Here is an 18,723-nt window from a genome sequence, read left to right on the forward strand (position 1 = left end):
AGGAGATGAAGAAAGGTGAGCACAGTGTGACAAGATGGGGTTGGAGGGGAAGGCAGAACCAGCACAGCTTCTAGGCCTCAGTCAAGTGTTGCGTTTTATTGTGATTTCAGGGGGCAGCTCTGGGAGGCTTTAAAAAAATAATTTTTTTAAGATTTTATTTATTTATTTATTTGACACAGAGAGAGAGAGAGAGAGAGAGAGAGCACATACAAGCAGGGAGAACAGCAGAAGGAGAGGAAGAAGCAGACTTTCTGCTGAGCGGGGAGCCCAATGTGGGGATTCGATCCTGGGACCCAGGGATCATGACCTGAGCTGACGGCAGGCAATTAACCGTTTGAGCCTCCCAGGTGCCCCTATGGGAGCCTTTTAAGCAGAGAAGAAACATGAACTTATTTACGTGTGTGTGTGTGTGTGTGTGTGTGTGTGTGTGTGTATAAGTGTGTAATATGTGTTTTCATTGTTTTTTGCATTTAATCCCTAAATGGGTAATGATTCCTATGTTTCCCTCCCCCTGCAAGAAGTAGCTTCTGTTTTACTTTCTTTTTTTTTTTTTTAAGATTTTATGTATTTATTTGACAGACAGAGATCACAAGTAGGCAGAGAGGCAGGCAGAGAGGGAGAAAGGAGGAAGCACACTCACTGCTGAGCAGAGAGCCCAATGTGGGACTTGATCCCAGTACCCTGAGATCATGACCCGAGCCGAAGGCAGAGGCTTTAACCCCCTGAGCCACCCAGGCGCCCCCTGTTTTAATTTCTTATGTGTTCATTTGAAGTTTCTTCTGGCATACATACGTAAATACGAACATATATTTTTGTTTTCCTACCGTTTTTTATACAAGGTGGGTACTATCAGGCTCGTTTTTTCACACGGCACTCAGTGTATCCTAAAGACTTCTCCGTTCCAATCTATAGAGAACACATCATTTTTTAAAAAAATATTTTTATTTATTTATTTGACAGAGAGCACATGTAGGTAGAGAGGCAGGCAGAGAGAGAGGGGGGAAAGCATGCTCCCCGCTGAGCAGAGAGCCTGATGAGGGGCTCAATCCCAGGACCCTGAGATCTTGACCGGAACCGAAGGCAGAGGCTTTAACCCACTGAGCCCCCCTGGCGCCCAACACTGTCATTCTTTTTCCTACTCTGCATAGTATTCTGTGATTTGATGGGTGACGTTTTATGCTACCAGTCTCCTCCTAATGGACAATGGGGTTGTTTTCCTTTGTTGTTGTTGTTTGTTTTGTTTTGTTATTACAACCCATGCTTTCCATAAATAATTGCATATAAATGTCATCTTACACTCATGCAGGACAAACTCGTGGAAATGGAATTGCTGCGTCAAAAAGGCCTATGCAAGTATTATTTTGATAGATTCTGCCAATTGCCCTTCAGAGCGGTTGGCCTAGTTTATAGGACACCGGTACCGGGAATCCTGAAGGTGCCCTATGGCCTCAAACTCTTATCAGGCTTCTGGAACTTTGCGTGAGAGATGGACCGCGGTGGTTTACATTTGCATTTCTTAGAATGAGAGCAGAGGAGCGGTTTTCCCGTCTGTTTAACAGCCATTTGAGTTTCCTTCTTTATGAACTGTCTGTTTGTTTCCTTTGTTCTGTTTTTTTCTATTAGGCTGTTGTCCATTTTTCTTATCTAAGAGCTCTTCTTATACAAAGGAGAATAGCTCTTTGTGGTATGAGCTGCAAGGATTTCTCCGTGGTTCGTCATGTGTGTTTTGACTTTGCATACAGTGGCTTTTTTCCTCTTACCCTGTTTTCGCCATAAAGGTTTTGTTTTGTTTTTTTTAACGTAGTCAAATTTACTAATGTTTTGTTTTATGGCTTCTGGATATTTTTTTTTTTTTAAGATTTTATTTATTTCATTTGAGAGAGCGTGAGAGAGAGAGAGAGAGCACAGGGAAGGGCAGAGGAAGAGGGGGAGGGAAAGACTCAGCAGACTTCTCACTGAGCACAGAGCGGAGGCGGGGCTCCATCCCGCCACTCTGAGACCAGGACCTGAACGGAAATCAAGACTCAGATGCCTAACCGACCCAGCCACCCAGGCACCCTTATAACTTCTGGACTTCTAATCATAGTTAGAAAGCCCTCTTTCCTATTTTCTTGTCATATTTTATAGTTCCATTGTTTATATGTTTTACAGTTCAGCCAAATGTTATCCTACTTCGTGTCTCCTTCTGTAGCTTGCTGTTTTCTCACCTTGATACATAGAGAAGCTTTAGTTCATTCATTGTCACCGCTGCATAGTATGTCATCCTGTGACCAGTAAAACCGTATTTCTTTTTTTTTTTTTTTGCTGTTCTGATTCTTTTTTTTTTTAACCGTATTTCATTAGCTTATTCCTCTAATAACAGAATTTAGTTTGCCTACAAATACGTTCACAGTTAGACTCAGTGCTGCAGTGAATACCCTGAATATATCTCCTTATTCTCACTTGCCGGAGTTTCTTTGGAGCACATACGTACAAGTAGAATTTCTGTCAATCTTTGGATGTAAAGCAGTATCTGATTCTGGATTTAATTTGCATTTCCCTGATTAATCTGGAGATGGAACATCTTTTCATATGTTTGTCATGCTCACAGAAATGCCTTTCAAATCCTTCCATCCTTTTTCATTGGGATGATTATCTTTTCTTTCTTATCAATCTATATGTGTTCTTTATAAATTCTGGGTTTAATTCCTTTGTTATAGTGGTTGCGAGTATCTTCTCCCAGCTTGTCACTCGATTTTCCCCTTTCTGAGGTCTCTTGCCATAGAGGAAATATTTCAATTTTGATGTACTCCTATATTAATCTTTTCCTTTACAGTCTGTACTTTTTGGGCCTGGTTGAGGAAATCGCTTTCTTTCCAAAGTCTATGTGTTCCTTTCATTGTTTTTAAAGTTTTTGAAGAGAAAACATTTTTTTTTTTAATAATCTAAAATGATGCCACAGGAGACTGAGATGCTTTTATGTTTGTTGAAATGGGGTATGGGTTAAGAAAACCGAGAAACAGAGCTATAACCTCTGCCCATCCTGTGGCCTCTAGCTCGGGACAATATTTCATTTGCTGTCCTGTGAGTTGATTGATGAGGGCCGGGCTCTGGGGTGTTAAGACCTTAGACTCAGATTTTCCCTCACTGTCTTTGATCAACACTCCTCTTTCCTTTCTTCGGCTCTGGGGCTTAGGTGTGGCCATAGCTCCTTGCTTTGGCCCTCATTACTCTGCTCCAAGTATTGCTGCTAGCTCAAAGCCCTCCCCCGAGACTCAGAGGATGTGTAGGGGGAGGAAGGTGGAGAAACAGAAACAGCTGTTTTTCCTTCCTGAGACCATGACAATATCTGATTCTTCCAGACACTTGCTACAATGCAATGTCCTTGGCTAATTGGCTTTCCCTGTTGCTGTCATGGCCCTTCCTTTCCCCTAATCAGTGGTGACATTTGGAGCCCTGTCCATTTCTTGGGAGATTCCCAGCTTTGGAATGTCAGTGTTCTGGTCAGGAGCCAGGCTGGACAGGGGCAGCAGGTGGCTTGGAGATAGGAGTCCTCTGACCTTCCCGCAGGAACTTTCCAGCACCTTCCCCATCTGGGGCCACTTTGGGATCTTGCTGGGCTTCTGGCATGACTTTTTAAGGCCCACCCATATCCTATTAAGGATAACAAAATGCACTCTCATGACCCATTAGATACAACTAGATGTAATCATGTGAATTCAGAAGCAGTTGACTAGTTGGCCTAATATTATATTTTGTAGACATTTTAATTAAGCTGATTAATTTCAATTTTTGCAGCTTCCTTTTTATATTCTGGAGTCAATATTGTTTTTAGGTCTAAAACATTGTTATGTTCACTTGAAATATGTGGAGCCTCTGGCCTCGGGTGACCATTGGTAAAACTGCCCAGTGCCCAGCTTTCCTTCATAAGGCCGGGTTTGCCAAGCCCACTACAGCCCACAAAATCCCCAAGCTTTTGCCAAGCACCCTCCTGTGTATTAAATCATGAACTGCTTCCAGATCATTTTATATGTAACACTGGAGGATACTCACAGAGATTCTGTGTCCTCTTCGTCGAATCAAGGAATATTTCCTGGACCCCCTTCATCTGTGTAATATCTTGGAATGCGTTCTGAACCTTCTCCTACATACCAAATCGTGAGTTATCTGCAGAATCCCATCTTGTACACAGTCATGGCCTCTATGCACTGCCTGCTCCCCTCCTCATGTGGAATTGAGAAATATTTACAGAATTCCCTCCTATCTGTAGCAACACTAACTTCGTACAGATTCCTATGTTTAGGACCATGGAATCTTTATAGAGCACACCTGTTCTAGGTAGAGTCTGGGGAGCAGATACTCTCCTCCATGTAGAATCATTCATTGTTTGCAGAACCCTCTCCAGGATCACCAACAGGTTGCAAAGCGCATCGGGAAATCAAGGAAGATCTACCTAGCCTTATTCTATCTATAGAATTACATAATATTTGTAGTCTCCTCCTAGGTGTAAAAATCCTAAAACGTTTACAGAGCATTCCCTGTATCTGGAATTTTAGGGTGTTTGGGTAACTTTTCTTTCCTGTATATAGAATTCTGAACTGTCTTTGAGGAACACCCTCATGTATACAGAGTCACGGAATGTTGGCAGAGCTTCTTCTTGTGGCTTGAATCGGATATGATTTATAGAACACCTGCCTCTACAAAATCACTGAGTGTTTGCAGAGCCTCTTTGCTTATCATTATGGAAAGTCTTTAGAGCTTCTTTGTCTGTATAGACATAAGGAATTTTAGCTGAACCCCTTCTTCTGTGTCAAATCATGGAATGTTGACTGAGCACACTACTGTGTAGAATCATAGAATGTTCCTAAGCACACTCCTTGCTATACAATTTCAGATGTTTTACATCCCCACTTACACATTGGAAAGAAGGAAGAGATACAAAGGATCACGATCACATCATGGAGGGTCTTAAAGGTCAAATGAAGATTAGGCTTTGTTCTATAAGCTATAGGGAGCCACCAAAGTTTTTGATTAGTAGAGTGACATGATGAAAATTATGTTCTCGGGGCACATGGGTGGCTCAGTCAGTTAAGCGTCTGCCTTCAGCTCAGGTCATGATCTTGGAGTCCTGGGATTGAACCCCACATCAGCAGGGAGCCTGCTTCTCCCTCTCTCACTGCCTGCCATCCCCTCTGCTTGTATTCTCTCTCTCTCTGTGTCAAAGAAAGAAAGAAAGGAAGAAAGAAAGAAAGAAAGAAAGAAAGAAAGAAAGAAGAAAGAAAAGAAAATTATGTTCTCTAACCTTAACATAGTGAAGGAAGTACATGAAATCAACTAAAGAGTAGTGGCTTAAGAATAATTTTTAAGGGGCACCTGGATGGCTCAGTCATTAGGCATCTGTCTTGGGCTCAGGTCGTGATCCCAAGATCCAGGGATGGAGCCCTTCAGTGGGCTCCCTGCTCAGCGGGAAGCCTGCTTCCCCCTCATCCACTCCCCCTACATGTGTGCTGTGTTTGTCAGATAAATAGATAAAATCTTTAAAAAAAAAAAAAAAAAGAGGAATAATTTTTTAAACTAGAGGTGCCTGGGTGGCTGCCTTTGGCTTGGGTCATGATCTCAGGGCCTGGGATGGAGCCCCACATCCAGATCCCTGCTCAGCGGGGTGTCCGCTCGCCCTCTGCCCCTCCCCTACCTTATGCGCATGGCCCTTTCTCTTCTCTCCCTCTCTCAAATAAACAAATGATAGTCTTTAAAACAAAGCAAAAATTAAGGTACTGATTGATTTTACTAACTGCAATTATCTGTAGTAAATACTCTGATAAAAATAAAGACTCATTCTCTACTGCAGGGATTAGCAAACTACAACCCAGAGGCCAAATCTGGCCCGTTACCTGTCTTTGAAAATGAACTTTAATTGGAATACAGCCACATGAGCTGTTGTACAATCGCAGAGTTAAGTGGTTGTGACAGAGCCTGCAAAACCAAAAACATCTGGCCCTTTACAAAAGAAGTTTGTTTTTCTGTGCCTTAGTGGGAGGAGAAACACCCTGACTTTTTTTTTTTTTTAATATTTGGATTTTTGAGGTTTTTAAAAATTTTCTCACAGCCAACTCAGTTGATTTCAAAAGTTTTCATTTACTGTTTCTTTAAAGGTTCTACTTGTGGCCAGGCTTTAATTGGGGCAGGGGGGGGGGGGGGGGGGGGGGGCAAAGGTAGAAAGGAGACAGCCCTTCCTTGCCCTCAAAGAAATGTATAATCTAGCCAGAGCTGTCACATAATTTATAAGATGCCAGCTGTGTGACCTTGGACCTTTTTAGATTTCAGTTTCCTCATCGGCAGTTGAGGACGATGATAGTACCTGCCTAGAGATGTTTTTGTAAGGGTTGAGTGAGTTACTGTGCATTAAGTGCTTAGAACAGTGCCTGACATTGAGTAAGTACTATTTAAGTGCTTCCTCAAATACGTGCACGCCCTTGAACAGACGTCCTTGTGTGTACCTACATGTAAAACAGTGTGACTAGTGCTGTGATAGAGCTGTGTAGAGTCACTCTACACAGGAGAGCTGTTCACTTGTGATATGTGTATGTCTGTATTTATGTTATACTTCAGTTCTAAACAAAACACAACAGGGGTGCCAGGTGCTCAGTGAGTTAAGTATCCGACTCTTGATTTTGGCTCAGATCATGATCTCAGGGTCATGCACTAATGTGGAGCCTGTTTAAGAATCTCTCCCTTCTCCCACTACCCTTCTCCCCTGCTCATGCATTCTCTCTCTAAAACAAAACAAAACAAAACAAAACAAAACAGGAAAATCTCAGTAAGTACAAAACCTGGGGGGTAAAATGATGGCCACCAGGGCTAACTGGATTCAGGATTCAAATTATGTCATCAGGATTCAATTTCTTGTTGTTTGCATCAGTCTCTTTCCATATGCCAGCTTCATTGCCAGGCTCCACATGTTGATAAAATGGCTGCCATTGCTCCAGCCTCACAACCTTTCATATTTAAGTCTAGCATGAAAGAGAAAGTTGATTTCTCTTTTAAATATATGGGAGTTGAATCTCATTGGCTCTGACCAGTCTGTCCAACCCCCAACTGATCACTATTACCAGAGGAATACAATGTTCTGACTGACCTAGCTGGCTCATTATCATAACAAGTCTGAAGGTGGAAATGGAGTCAGCAACCCCAGAGAACCACAAGCAAAAGAAGGTTGTTCTTTTGTGGACAAAAGCTGTTGTGGAAGGTGAATGAACATTAAGTAGCTAAAAACGTTTAACAAATGCCTGGTACCTAGCCCTCGTCCTCATCATTTCTGGTAGCATTTATAAAAATGCCTGGCACATAGTTTGGTACTTGATAAACATTTGCTGAATGAGAAAATTACTTTTTGGCACACCTGGGTGGCTCAGTATGTTGAACATTTGAGTCTTCATCTTGGCTCAGGTCTTGTTCTCAGGGTTGTAAGTTCAAGCCCCTCACTGGGCTCCATACTGGGCATGGAGCCTACTTCAAAACAAAACAAAACAAAACAAACAAAACAAAGCAAAACAAAACAAAAAAAGAAAATTAGTTCTATCAGCTAATACTTCCCAGGAGCAACCCTTATGCCTTAGGCCTTCCTGTCCAGGACAGAAAAGACAGTGGCAGAATTTTTAAAAGGGGTATAAATCAGTCTTTGATGGCAAAGACATAGCCCTCTCTAGAATCAACATTCTTGGAAGACTTTTGCTGACTCTTTTATACCAGTTCCTCATATCTTTCTCTCTATAGAGGAGTTTCACGGCAGAAGAACAGAGCCTTGGAAAAGTCGGATCATAGCAACTGTGGGTGAGGCAGGAAGTCACAGGAACCCTCATTCACTGCTGCGGGGAGTGTAAATTGGTACACCCATTTTGAAAACCAATTTGGAAATAGTTTAGCAGAAGATGTGCAAACCCTATTGCTCAGCAAATCCAGTCTCATATGTACATGCTCTGGAGAAACTCTTGTGCACATGCACAGGATATGTATAGAAGGGTAATATCACTGTAGAACAAACCACTCTAAGCTTAGTGTGTAAACAAGAACTATTTTATTATGCTCATGGATGTGGAAAGGGCACAGTGGGGACAGCATATCTGGGGCTTTAGCTGGGAAGACGGGTCTAGGGTGACTTCACAGCTAGGGCCTGGAATATCTAAAGAGTCGTTCTCTCTCATGTCTTGGGATTGATGCTGACTATTGATCAGAGCACCCATCTGTGGCCACGTCTTTTTATTGGCTTGTAAGTGATTCATAATCCCACCCAGATTCAAAGAAAGGGGAATTAAAGAAAGTTCTAGAAGCACATGGAGATGGGAAATATTGCTGAGACCATCTTTGGAAAACACACCCCACCACAGAGGCCCGTAGCAGCAGTGTTTGCATTAGGCCACAGGCCTTTATCCAAATCCCACGGGGCCAGATGCGCTTTGAAATTGTGAAGGTCACAGAATTTTGAAAGGTTATACAGTACATATACTGAATATTTATATAACACCCCTTGAGAGGGATAGGTCAGTCTGTAAACAAAAAAATCTACGTATTTCCTCAGTGAAACGTATGAATATTCACAGTGAGATAAAGATTATAGATAGCTTTCTGTCTATTGAGGTCGAGTTTCACCACTGAAGATGTTTAGGCTGGGTCAGGTCTGGCTGCCGGATAAATTATGAAAAGCCTTTTAGGTCTTAGTTTTTTTTGGATTTTGTATTTTAGCAAAGGACTGATGGGCCCGTAATAGTAAAAAAGGAAACAACCTGAACAGATATCATCATGGAGGAAGACTTGAAAAGTGTGGCCTTGTTATGCAGTGAAACGCCACCTACTAGGGCAAATGAGTAAAGTCAAGCTACCTGCTTCACTGTGGTTATAGCTCAAAAATAATGTTGAGAGAATGCATGTTGCAGAGAAGTATATTCATGATCAGTTAGGGTAAGCCACAATAAGCCACAGTAGTAAACAGCCCCTGTATCTCAGAGGCTTAAAACAAAGCTCTATGTCTTGATCATGATGCGTTTGGGGGTGTTTCCTCCTCACCCTGGAACTCAGCTGGTGGGGCATCAGCTCTGCAGAACATTGGTGGTTACTGTGGCAGAGGGAAAAGAGTGGCAAAGGAAGTACTGCCTGGCTGAAGCTTACCAGGGTGAGCCCCCCAAGTCAACGCCCAGTCAACGGGCATTCCTGGTGCAGGAAGCATTCAGTGCCAGGGTTCTCGGATACAGAGAGCAGTTACCCACGTGTCAATGATCTTTATCTGCTCATGCCTCTGGGAGTTTGAACTGAGATAGTCATTGCTCTACGATGTTATCGTACTACTAGTGATTAGTGTCGGTGGATTGAGCAATGGCTTCCTCAGGGCGGATTCCTGGAACCTCCAGTAGAGTCAGAGAGGGTAGGAAGGGCATGGATTCACTTGTGACCTTACTTTATGCTGTGGGTCCTTTTCTTTATGTGTTTGATTTGGGCAAGCCTGTTTACTGGGTGCTGACAAGCACACATGAGACCCAACTTGTGCTCTCTGGGGTTTCTCCAGAGACCTCCCTTTCTTTAGGTTACTCCCCTCCTCCAGAACCTTCAAGGGCTCCCTATGGCCCACAGGAAAGAGTGTGAGAACAGCAACAGTGACTGAGTACCTGCGGTGTGCCAGACGCTTTACAGATACTATCGTAAATCTTCCTCATAGAAACCTCTGGAGGAAGGAATGTGGAAATGGAGGCTCAGAGAGGTGGAATGACTTGTCCAGATCGCAGGGTGAGAACAAGGAAGGGGCAGGACTGGCTGGTCTCCAGATCTTTCTGACTCAGGGCCCCCTGCTGAGCCACAGGGGTCAAGTCACCTCCAGCCTCACCCCTTTTCTTTCCCTTGTCCTGGGGCTGACAGGCTGCTCCAACCAGGTGCAACTCCTCTCACTGCTCCTTGAGCCAGCCTGCCTCAACTCTCCTTCAAAGACCATCTGGAATCTCACGGAACGCCTCCCCCTGACTGTTGGCATGAGTCCTGTCCCTACCACCTTGTACCACAGTTACCCACTCTCCTGTCGGTCCTGCCACTTGGACTCCAAGAACCTCCTCTTGGGCCCCTGTGGACCCACCAAGGCCAACATGCTCAGAGCACACCTGTGATTTCTTCATTCCTCCAGCAATTATTGAGCACCTATTAGGTGCCTGGCACTAGGTGCTAGATGCAAGGATATAGCACAAAAGGAAACAAAATCCCTCACATCATGGAGCTTATATTCTGATACAGGACACAGAAAACAAATAAATAAACAGATACATGTATAATATCATGTCAGGGATGAAAAGTACTATGAAGATTAAAAAAAAAAAAAAAAAAAGCTAAGTAAGGGGAGAGAGAGTTCCAGCATGGAAAGGTATTTTGGAAGAAAGGTCTCTTAGGGGGGTACCACCTGAGCAGAGACCAGAATGCAGTGAACTTGTTTGACCGATGGCTGAATGGTAGAGGAGGGATGAACGAATGGACACATGTTTGAGCAAGCTGGAAACCTAACATGAGATGAAAAGGTAGAAAAAAAATCCCAATCTTTTTCAGTACCGTGTTATTTCTGATAGGACAGGAGTGGACATTGGTCATCAGTACCTAGTCCAGATGTAGGAAGGCTTCTCTGTCTCTTTTTATAGGGGAACAGCAGAATTCCATGCCCGCCTAGGCTAGGTTGGAGGCCAACGGTGAGGACATTTGCTTTGAGTCGGCTGCATCTCCACAACCCCCCTTCCTAACTGGAGCCCATTTTGGGAACTCCAGGGGGGCCAGACCCTCTTTTTCCTTGTGGGGTCAGAAGTGTAGAAGTCCCTGAAATATTTCCAGACCCCACCCCCCAGCCCCCATGCGCCAAAGAAGGCGATCCTAGGAGTGCCATTTTATAGATGGGGAAAGACGGAGTGCCAGATTCCAACAGAGCCATTCAGAGTCAGGTCAGCCTGCTCTCAAGGACGGAAGTACCTCTTCCCTTGGTTTCCAGAGCACTCAGTCTCCCAGCTTTGCCTCCTGCCTCTCCACCTGCTTGGCAGAGTCACACTTTCCTACTACTGTGCCGTTCAAAGAGGGACTTCCTCAAACCTTGGGGGCAGCTCTCCCTCTCTTCCTCAGAACCATGTCCCACAGATGGTATCAAGGTGTGCTTTTCCTTTGCATTTTCAGGAGATTGAAGCAGCTTTTCATTGGCTTATTGGCCATTTAGATACCTTTTATGAAATGCCTGGTCAAGTCTTTTTTTTTTTTTTTAACTTATTTGGTTGTCAGTCTTGTCTCTGTAAGTCGGTGGGTTTTTAAAAAAAACTCTGTATGCGTTCTTATAAGCTATGTATTTCTATTTCTTTTTACAGTGCTGCCTGTCATTTTCCTTACTGGTGCCTTTTGATGATGAGAAATTCTTATTTTAAACAGCCCTTTTTATCAAAATTTCCCCTCTGTTTGGTGTTTGTTCCTCTGACAAATCTCTGCCCACCCCAAAGACATGAAGATATTCTTCATCTAAAAGCTTTTTTGTGATCTTTTACATTCAGATTTACAATCCATCTTGAATTGATTTTGTGGATAGTATAAGGTAGGAGTGAACAGTCTCTTTTTTTTCCCCCCACGTGGAAATCTAATTGATCCAGCGCTGGTTCAGTTAAACAAAACATTGCATGGTGGTGTACAGCTGTTCATTGTATCATTTGTTCGACTTCTCCATAGGTTAAAAAAATGTTTTAAATAAAATGTTGGGAGAAATTATTTAAAAAAGGTACAGATGCTGTTGTAGGTAAGTAAATACTATGGAAATAAGTCCAAATGCAATGGATAAGTCTTAATCTGATATTGTTGAGAAAAACAGCTATAAAAGACATCCTTTAGGCAATTGGGGAAATTTGGGAATGCACTGGCTATTATGGCATATTATAGTGTGATCATTCATTCTCGTAGGTGTGATATTATTATTGTGGTTATGTAGGAGAACGTAATTTTTCTTAGGATTTTTGCTGAAGGATTTCTGCATGAAATACCACCAGCAAGGCAGCAACTTACTTTTAAATAATTTGGGGGTGGGGTGGGATCTGGACTTAGGAATATAGAGAGATAGATCTGGAAAAATGATAACACTTGTTGAATCCAGGTGGAGAGTGTACAGGTGCTCCTTGTACTGTTCTTTCAACTTTTCTGTATGTTTGAAAATGATTACTACAGACATGGCGGGGTGGGGGGTGGTGCCATGGTGTGGGTCCAACAAGAAGTAGTTGCTGGTCAGATTATTCCAGCTACTTCGACACTTCTGATGGAGGGCCTCAGCTCAGCTATCTCATTTACTCTAAATCATATGCCTGCGGCTGTGGGCAGCACTGGGTCCATTTTACAACCAATGAGTAGGATCTGAGGGGTAAGTGACTTAGCCTAAGGTCACACAGCCAGCTGAGACCAAGCAAAGATTTGAACCCCAATTTGAGTCAAAATTCTCTGCTTTTATTTTTTGTTGTTTATGCTTCTTCTGGCCCATCCCACTTCCTAAGGGTGTTGGTCAGGTGAGAGCCACGTGCATTTACCATGTGCTTGACTCTGTGTGTATTATGCAAATCCTCACAATGACCCCATGCAGTTATTACTAATAATAACCCCCACCTTACTGAGAGGCACAGAGAGGTTAAATAACTTGCCTAAAGTCACTCAGCTAAGAATGGAAGAGCTAGGAGTCGGGGTACCTAGACGGCTTGGTTCTAGAGCCCTTGCTTGAAGGGCCAAATACCGTAAAAAGTAGAAATCACTTAGGAATAGAAAGCAGGATTATTGTTGGTTCTCAAAGAATGCTGCAAAGTCCTCTCTCCTCCTGACAGCTTCTGCCATTCCAAGACAGCCTCTCCAGGTTTGAGATGTGCCTACACAGGGAATACTTTCCTCCCCATTCAGCTGGGAGCTTCCTGAAGCTGGGGCTAGTTTTTCTGGCCCTGTGAGTTTGTAGTGACTGCCTACTGTCTCTGGACGTCTTCTGGCCTGGGGCTGATCTTAAAGCATTGTTTTGGTTGTGCTCGCACACTATTCTATGGAGTAGGATGCCAATTTACCTGCAGGATGAGAATTAGGAGCCCCAGGGAATGCTGGACTAAATTACCACCTAGTGGTCGCAGGTCGGGCGGCCTTGGGAGACAGCTCAGTTTGGATGTGAGCCCTTATTGCTTCTCCGTCTAGAACAGGAATAAGAAGAGCACACATTTTAGGGCTGCTGGGGCAGTTTAATGAGATAACTGAAGACCCGCGTCTTTCAACCCAAGCCTTCACGTTGATAACTGTTATCATTACACTCCTTATGGTTCTGCGGGATGTGGACCTTGCCTTGCCTAGAGATCTAATCTCATTCGCGCCCGCTCTACTTTGCCTCACTAGATTTTATCTGTGCTGGCCTTGGATAAGCTGGGGACAGAGGAAGCTCTTTAACCTCAGGGCCTTTGTGCCTGCCCTTCTCCCTTTTACGTCTCATCTCAGGTCACCTGCTCATCGAGGCCTTCCTTGACCACGCTAGCCTGCCTCCAAGATATTCTCCTGTTTTATTGTGTTCATATCATTTATCAGTTCCCGATACTATGAATTGATTTGTCTCCTTTTCTCCTCCCATTTGAGTGTAAGTTCACGAGGACAGATTTTGTCTGTTTTGTTCTTTGTAGCATCCCCAGCACCAAGAACAGTGTCTGGTCTATGTCTGGCCTTCAATAAATGGTGAAATGAATGAATGAATGAATGAATGAATGAATGAATGAGTGAAGGTGTATGCACAGCCCCTATGCCTACAATCTCCGCTCCACTGTCGCAGCAGGCGACCAGCCGCGTCCGACATTGCAGACGGCCCCTTGGCTTTGAGGCTGGGGGCGCCCACGAGCGGAGCCGACCGGCATTTGAGCGACGCTCCCCGAAAGCCTGGGCGGTGGCTGCGCCAGAAGAGGGGCTGTCGCCATTTAGCGACGTTCCCTGAGGGCCGCCGCTCCGCCGCGGGAGCCGGACCGGGGGGTCGGGCCGGCAGCGCGCGCGCGCCGGTCTTTTGCGACGGTGCCCGGTGGCGCTGGTCCCGCCCCCGCCCCGCCTCCCGCGCCGTCCGCCCCGCCCCGTCTCTGCCGCCGCGTTCGCTCCGGGCCGCTCAGGCCCCCCGCCCGCTTCATGTGGCCCGGCCCGCGGCGGCCGGCGGCAGGGAGCGGTGAGGCGGCGGCTGGGAGCGGCGGCCGAAGAGGCCTGGGTGGTGGTGGCCAAGGCCCAGGCAGCGGCGGCGGCCCAGGAGGCGGCGGACGGGGAGCGGCGGGAGCAGGCCCGGCCCGGTTCGCCAGCGGCTGCCCGGCTGCAGCATGCGCGTCCGCCGGGGGCTGCTGCGGCTGCCGCGCCGCTCGCTGCTCGCCGCGCTCTTCTTCTTCTCGCTCTCGTCCTCGCTGCTCTACTTCGTCTATGTGGCGCCCGGCATAGGTAGGAAAGGGGCCTGGAGTCCTGGGTGGGGGCTGCCACTCCGGCCTCGGGGGGGGATCCTGGGAACCCCCCCGCCCCACCCTGACGGAACTCCGGCCGGAGCCTGGCCCTCAGAATACTGCGGGGATCCCGGCCCGGCCCTCGGGAGACCCCACGCCCGACCCTCGGGGGACGCCCGGACACTCCCGCTCTCTGCACCCCGACCGGCCCTGGAACCCACACTCGTCCCCCGCTAGCCTCCCACGCACCCCCGGTCCTCCTAACCCCATTCCCTGGCGAACCCGACGGTACCTCCACCCCCGCCCCCCGGGCCGGGACGCCCCCTTTCCCGCCCTTGCCTCGCTCGAGCCCCCCTTCCCGCTGCTAGGCTCGAGAACTCCCGTTCCTCCTCTCCCGGGGTCTCCCGACGCCCCGGTTCCCGGCATTCCGCGGACCCCTGAACCCCCTCGGCCCGCCTGCTAATCCTCGCCGAGCCCAGGGGCTCGGGTCTCGAGGTGCCCCACCTCCCCGGTTCCCATCCATCCTTCCCCTCTCTCCTCCCGGTTGAGTTCACCGTTTCCTGCTCCTCCTCCCTATCCTTTCTTCCCTCCACTTTCCTGTTACATCCACCTCCAGGTCCTCCTCCCCAGCATACACATTCCTCTCTTCTTGGCGGCCCCTTTCCTCACTGGGTGACACCCCCCCACCTTATGGAGGTCCACCCCCATTCAGTCTAACCCTTGAGCGACCCAGGCCGTCTCCCCTGCTCTGTCTCCTCCCCTCTCCCCCAAGGGCACACCCTTGTTGTTACCTCCGCCCCTGTACCTCTTTTCCTTCCCCAAATTCTCTGCACCTCCCCCCACCCCCCACCCCCGTTCCGGTCCTCGGTCACAGTTTCCTCCTTGAACGAAGACTTGGGAAAAGGTTTGTCTGGATGTTTCCACGCTTTTGCTGCTGCCCTCCCCTAGTCTCAAGGTAGAAGGTGGCCCTTTAGTATCCTACGGCTCCTGCTCAGGGACCGAGAGGACATGTAAATTGGCCCTAGAGGAGAATTTGTGATAAGAGCCTTGGGGAAATGGTGCCAGGTGGGAGGGAGGAGCATGGAGAAAAAATGGAATGGGAACTCATTCTTCTCGAAGGCATGTCCTTTAAAGGCAAGGCAGTCTCTGGGGAAACTGAACACTGCCCACAGATTTTGTAAGACCACCGAGCAGACATTTAGGACATGAAGAAAGAGATTGGAAGGAAATACAGCATGAGGGTTAAGGTCAGAGGACACTGAGGTCAGACTTGGATTCAAATCCCTGTCCTTTATGACCTTGGGCAAGTTAACAGGCCTCAGCTTTTCTCCTCTGTAAAATGGGAGTATTAATCTTAACCTCATAGGGTTTTAAGGAAGTAAATAAATTCCCTTTTAAAGCACTTACAGTGCATAGGGAGTGTTCGTGTATGTGTGTGTGTGTGTGTGTGTGTTTTAAAGCAGTTATATGTAACTTTTCAGAAAGACGGGAGTAGATAGAAGGTTTAAAGAAGGTATTTGTCTGACATGGTGTCACCACTGGCTCTGGAGAAAACTTCAGTTCAGGGTGAGGAATGACCAGAAGATGCTGTTGGAGCTGGGGCAAGGAGAGTGAATTCTGCTCTAAAAGGTCTGGGTCGTTTGGATGTTAGGAAAGGGTTGATGGTTTAACTATAGGGGAATGCCCTTTAGGATTGTAGTAATGCCCAGTGCCATTCTCTGTTGACCTGTCAACACTGAACTAGCTGAATAGAGAAATTTCCAGATAGAGCAGGAGATTCTCTCCTGATTTTTTTTTTTTTTTTTTAGAGCATATATTCACCTAATGGCGAATATTGGTGATCTGTACTGTAAACTAGATCTGGGAAGGTAGAAAAGCCAACATCAGATTGTCCTAACAGTTCATGAAGTATCTAAGGAAAAAGCATCCCTCTGGGAGAGTACAGTGTGTGGTCTGATGGATCAGATGAGGAGATAGGAATTTTGGCAGAACCAGAACAGGTGCATAATTAGTGGAACTAATTGAGAAAAGAGGTCATTAACATATTGGATCTCAGACTCAATAACAGTGGGTGTGAAATGATAGATTTGGACCTCGATGCAGTCATTCTTGGAGCCATAACCACTTCCAGCGATGGGGGTTATTTCTGTTGTTTGTACATAAATCAGTCATATCTACATGCAGAATAATCCCACTGGGATGGTGGTCACTCTTTAGATTAGAGAGGTTAGAAGCCAGATTCTCCAGCAGAAAGGGAACTTACCAATTTACTTAAAATTCCTCAAGGATAGATTTTTAGGTCAGTGGAACCCCAGTGTAAAGTAATGGGCACCTACTGTGCTTAGATTCTTGTATCACTGATAAGTGAAAAAGTTGCAAAGTACTTAAATTTTCACTAGTTTCTACTTAAATGGAAGTCTTCCAAAGGGCAGATCTACTTAAGATTCAGATTTTGTTAGTGGGAAAGGCGAGCCATAAAAAAGATGTGGAATGGCTTTAGGGCTCCTGCAAGCACAGTTACATTCAGTGGTTTGGTGGTTTGTTTTTTTTGTTTTTTTTTTTAAATCTTGGCTTTCTTGCTAATAGGCTTAATTTTTCAAATGACCAGCTTTGGACAGTGGGGTGGCAAATCTTTCCAAAGGTTAAGGCAATCTAGAGAAATACAAGATTTTATGTGCCTTGGGTTGTGAAGACCTTAATTTGAGACAATTATTAAAATAAGCTTAGAAAATAATATTAGGTTGAACCATATGAAATTTCCATTTTTGCAGGTCAAAAATGGTTTGTATAGTGGCAGCGTGATAGTAGTTCAACCTAATTCATTTCCAGAGAACGACAATTCTGACTTCTGGCATAATGGAAAGTGTTAGACTTACATTTCCTTCTGGGGTTAATTTTTTCCAGTCCTGCTTCTGATTTACTTTATATACCTTTTGACCGTGTTTTTTGCTCAAGGGTCTAAAGAGAAATAGTCCAAAGAGCGTGTTACAGTTGTATTCAGAAATAGGTAGACTTGAATTGAATTTGAGATAAGAGAAAAATCATGTCAGTTATAAATGTGTTTTTTTTTTAAAGATTTTATTTATTATTTATTTGACAGACAGAGATCACAAGTAGGCAGAGAGGCAGGCAGAGAGAGGAGGAAGCACACTCCCTGCTGAGCAGAGACCCCCCCCCCATGTGGGTCTCGATCCCAGGACCCTGGGATCATGACCTGAGCCAAAGGCAGAGGCTTTAACCCACTGAGCCACCCAGGCGCCCAGTTATAAATGTTTTAAAGTTGTTCATATATGATACAATCCAGTCCCAATGTCAGCCTACCCATTAACTTAGTATTTTTCGGATCTAATGCCAGCTTTTAATATTGGTGACCTATAGTCTGAGAGCAAAGGGAAATTTTCCTGGATTTGAGGGTCACCTGAAATGGGGCTAATGGTGCCATTTGACTTAGGAAATTGGATGTGAGGAGTGTTAACTAAATCTGACTGTAGTGTGTTTGTAACAGAGTGCTCTCAATTAACTTTAATATCCCTATCCAAATCCAGTTAGGGATTTCAAAGTACGGCTTCACTGGACATTACATTTTTGTTATGAATTCAGAAGTAGTGTCTTACATCAGTAGTTTGAAAGTAGGAACAAAAAGGATGGGACAGACATGTGGTGGGGGGTGCCTGGGTGGCTCCGTCAGTTAAGCACCTGACTCTCGATCTCAGTTCAGGAATTGATCTCAGGGTGGTGAATGCAAGCCCCGGATTGGGCTCTGTGCCCACTTTAAAGAAGAAAAAGAAAAAGAAGGAAAGAAAGAGAGATGGAGATGGTGGATAAGAGGAAGCCGAGGTGGTGATGAAGATGCGTTCACGCCTCCTCTCTTGCTCTCTCCCAGCCACAGCCTGATTGATTCTCATTTCCTGAGTCACTGTTTGACCTGTCCTGGTGAAATACCCTATGCATGTCAGAGTTCTGAAGAAAACTTTGAACATACTTATATGATGCTTTAACTTAAAAAAAAAAGAGAGAGAAAAAGAGATCTAACAGCTCAGAGTGTACCCATATTCCCATCTGACCAGGTCTTTTAGAAGATAAGTGAACTATTTATAGATATACATATGAAGTGCTGATTGGAAAACATATAATAAGTTTATGGTGCCCTCAGCTGGGAAGGCTGTAGAGAGGTTATTGACCTTCGCGAGTTGGTAAAACAGTTAACCAGTTTCGGGAGAGGTGCCTATTCCTGGTTAGAGGTACTGTACTAGTCTATTGATGAAATTTCATTGATTGAAGTTAT

General features: G+C 45.3%; 1 protein-coding gene across 1 annotated transcript in view; it reads left to right on the forward strand.

The window, feature by feature from the left end:
* The first annotated feature begins 14,324 nt into the window (after positions 1 to 14,324).
* The window catches only part of LOC111141506 (beta-1,4-galactosyltransferase 5), a 73,436-nt gene continuing 69,037 nt past the window's right edge, over positions 14,325 to 18,723 (forward strand). Inside the window, exon 1 of the mRNA XM_022494110.1 lies at positions 14,325 to 14,439. Coding sequence (XP_022349818.1) covers positions 14,325 to 14,439 — 115 coding nt within the window. The remainder of the gene's footprint in view (positions 14,440 to 18,723) is intronic.

The sequence above is a fragment of the Enhydra lutris genome, unplaced genomic scaffold (assembly GCF_002288905.1).
Source record: "Enhydra lutris kenyoni isolate GAN:26980312 unplaced genomic scaffold, ASM228890v2 scaffoldscaffold6, whole genome shotgun sequence".
Taxonomy (NCBI): Eukaryota; Metazoa; Chordata; class Mammalia; order Carnivora; family Mustelidae; genus Enhydra; species Enhydra lutris.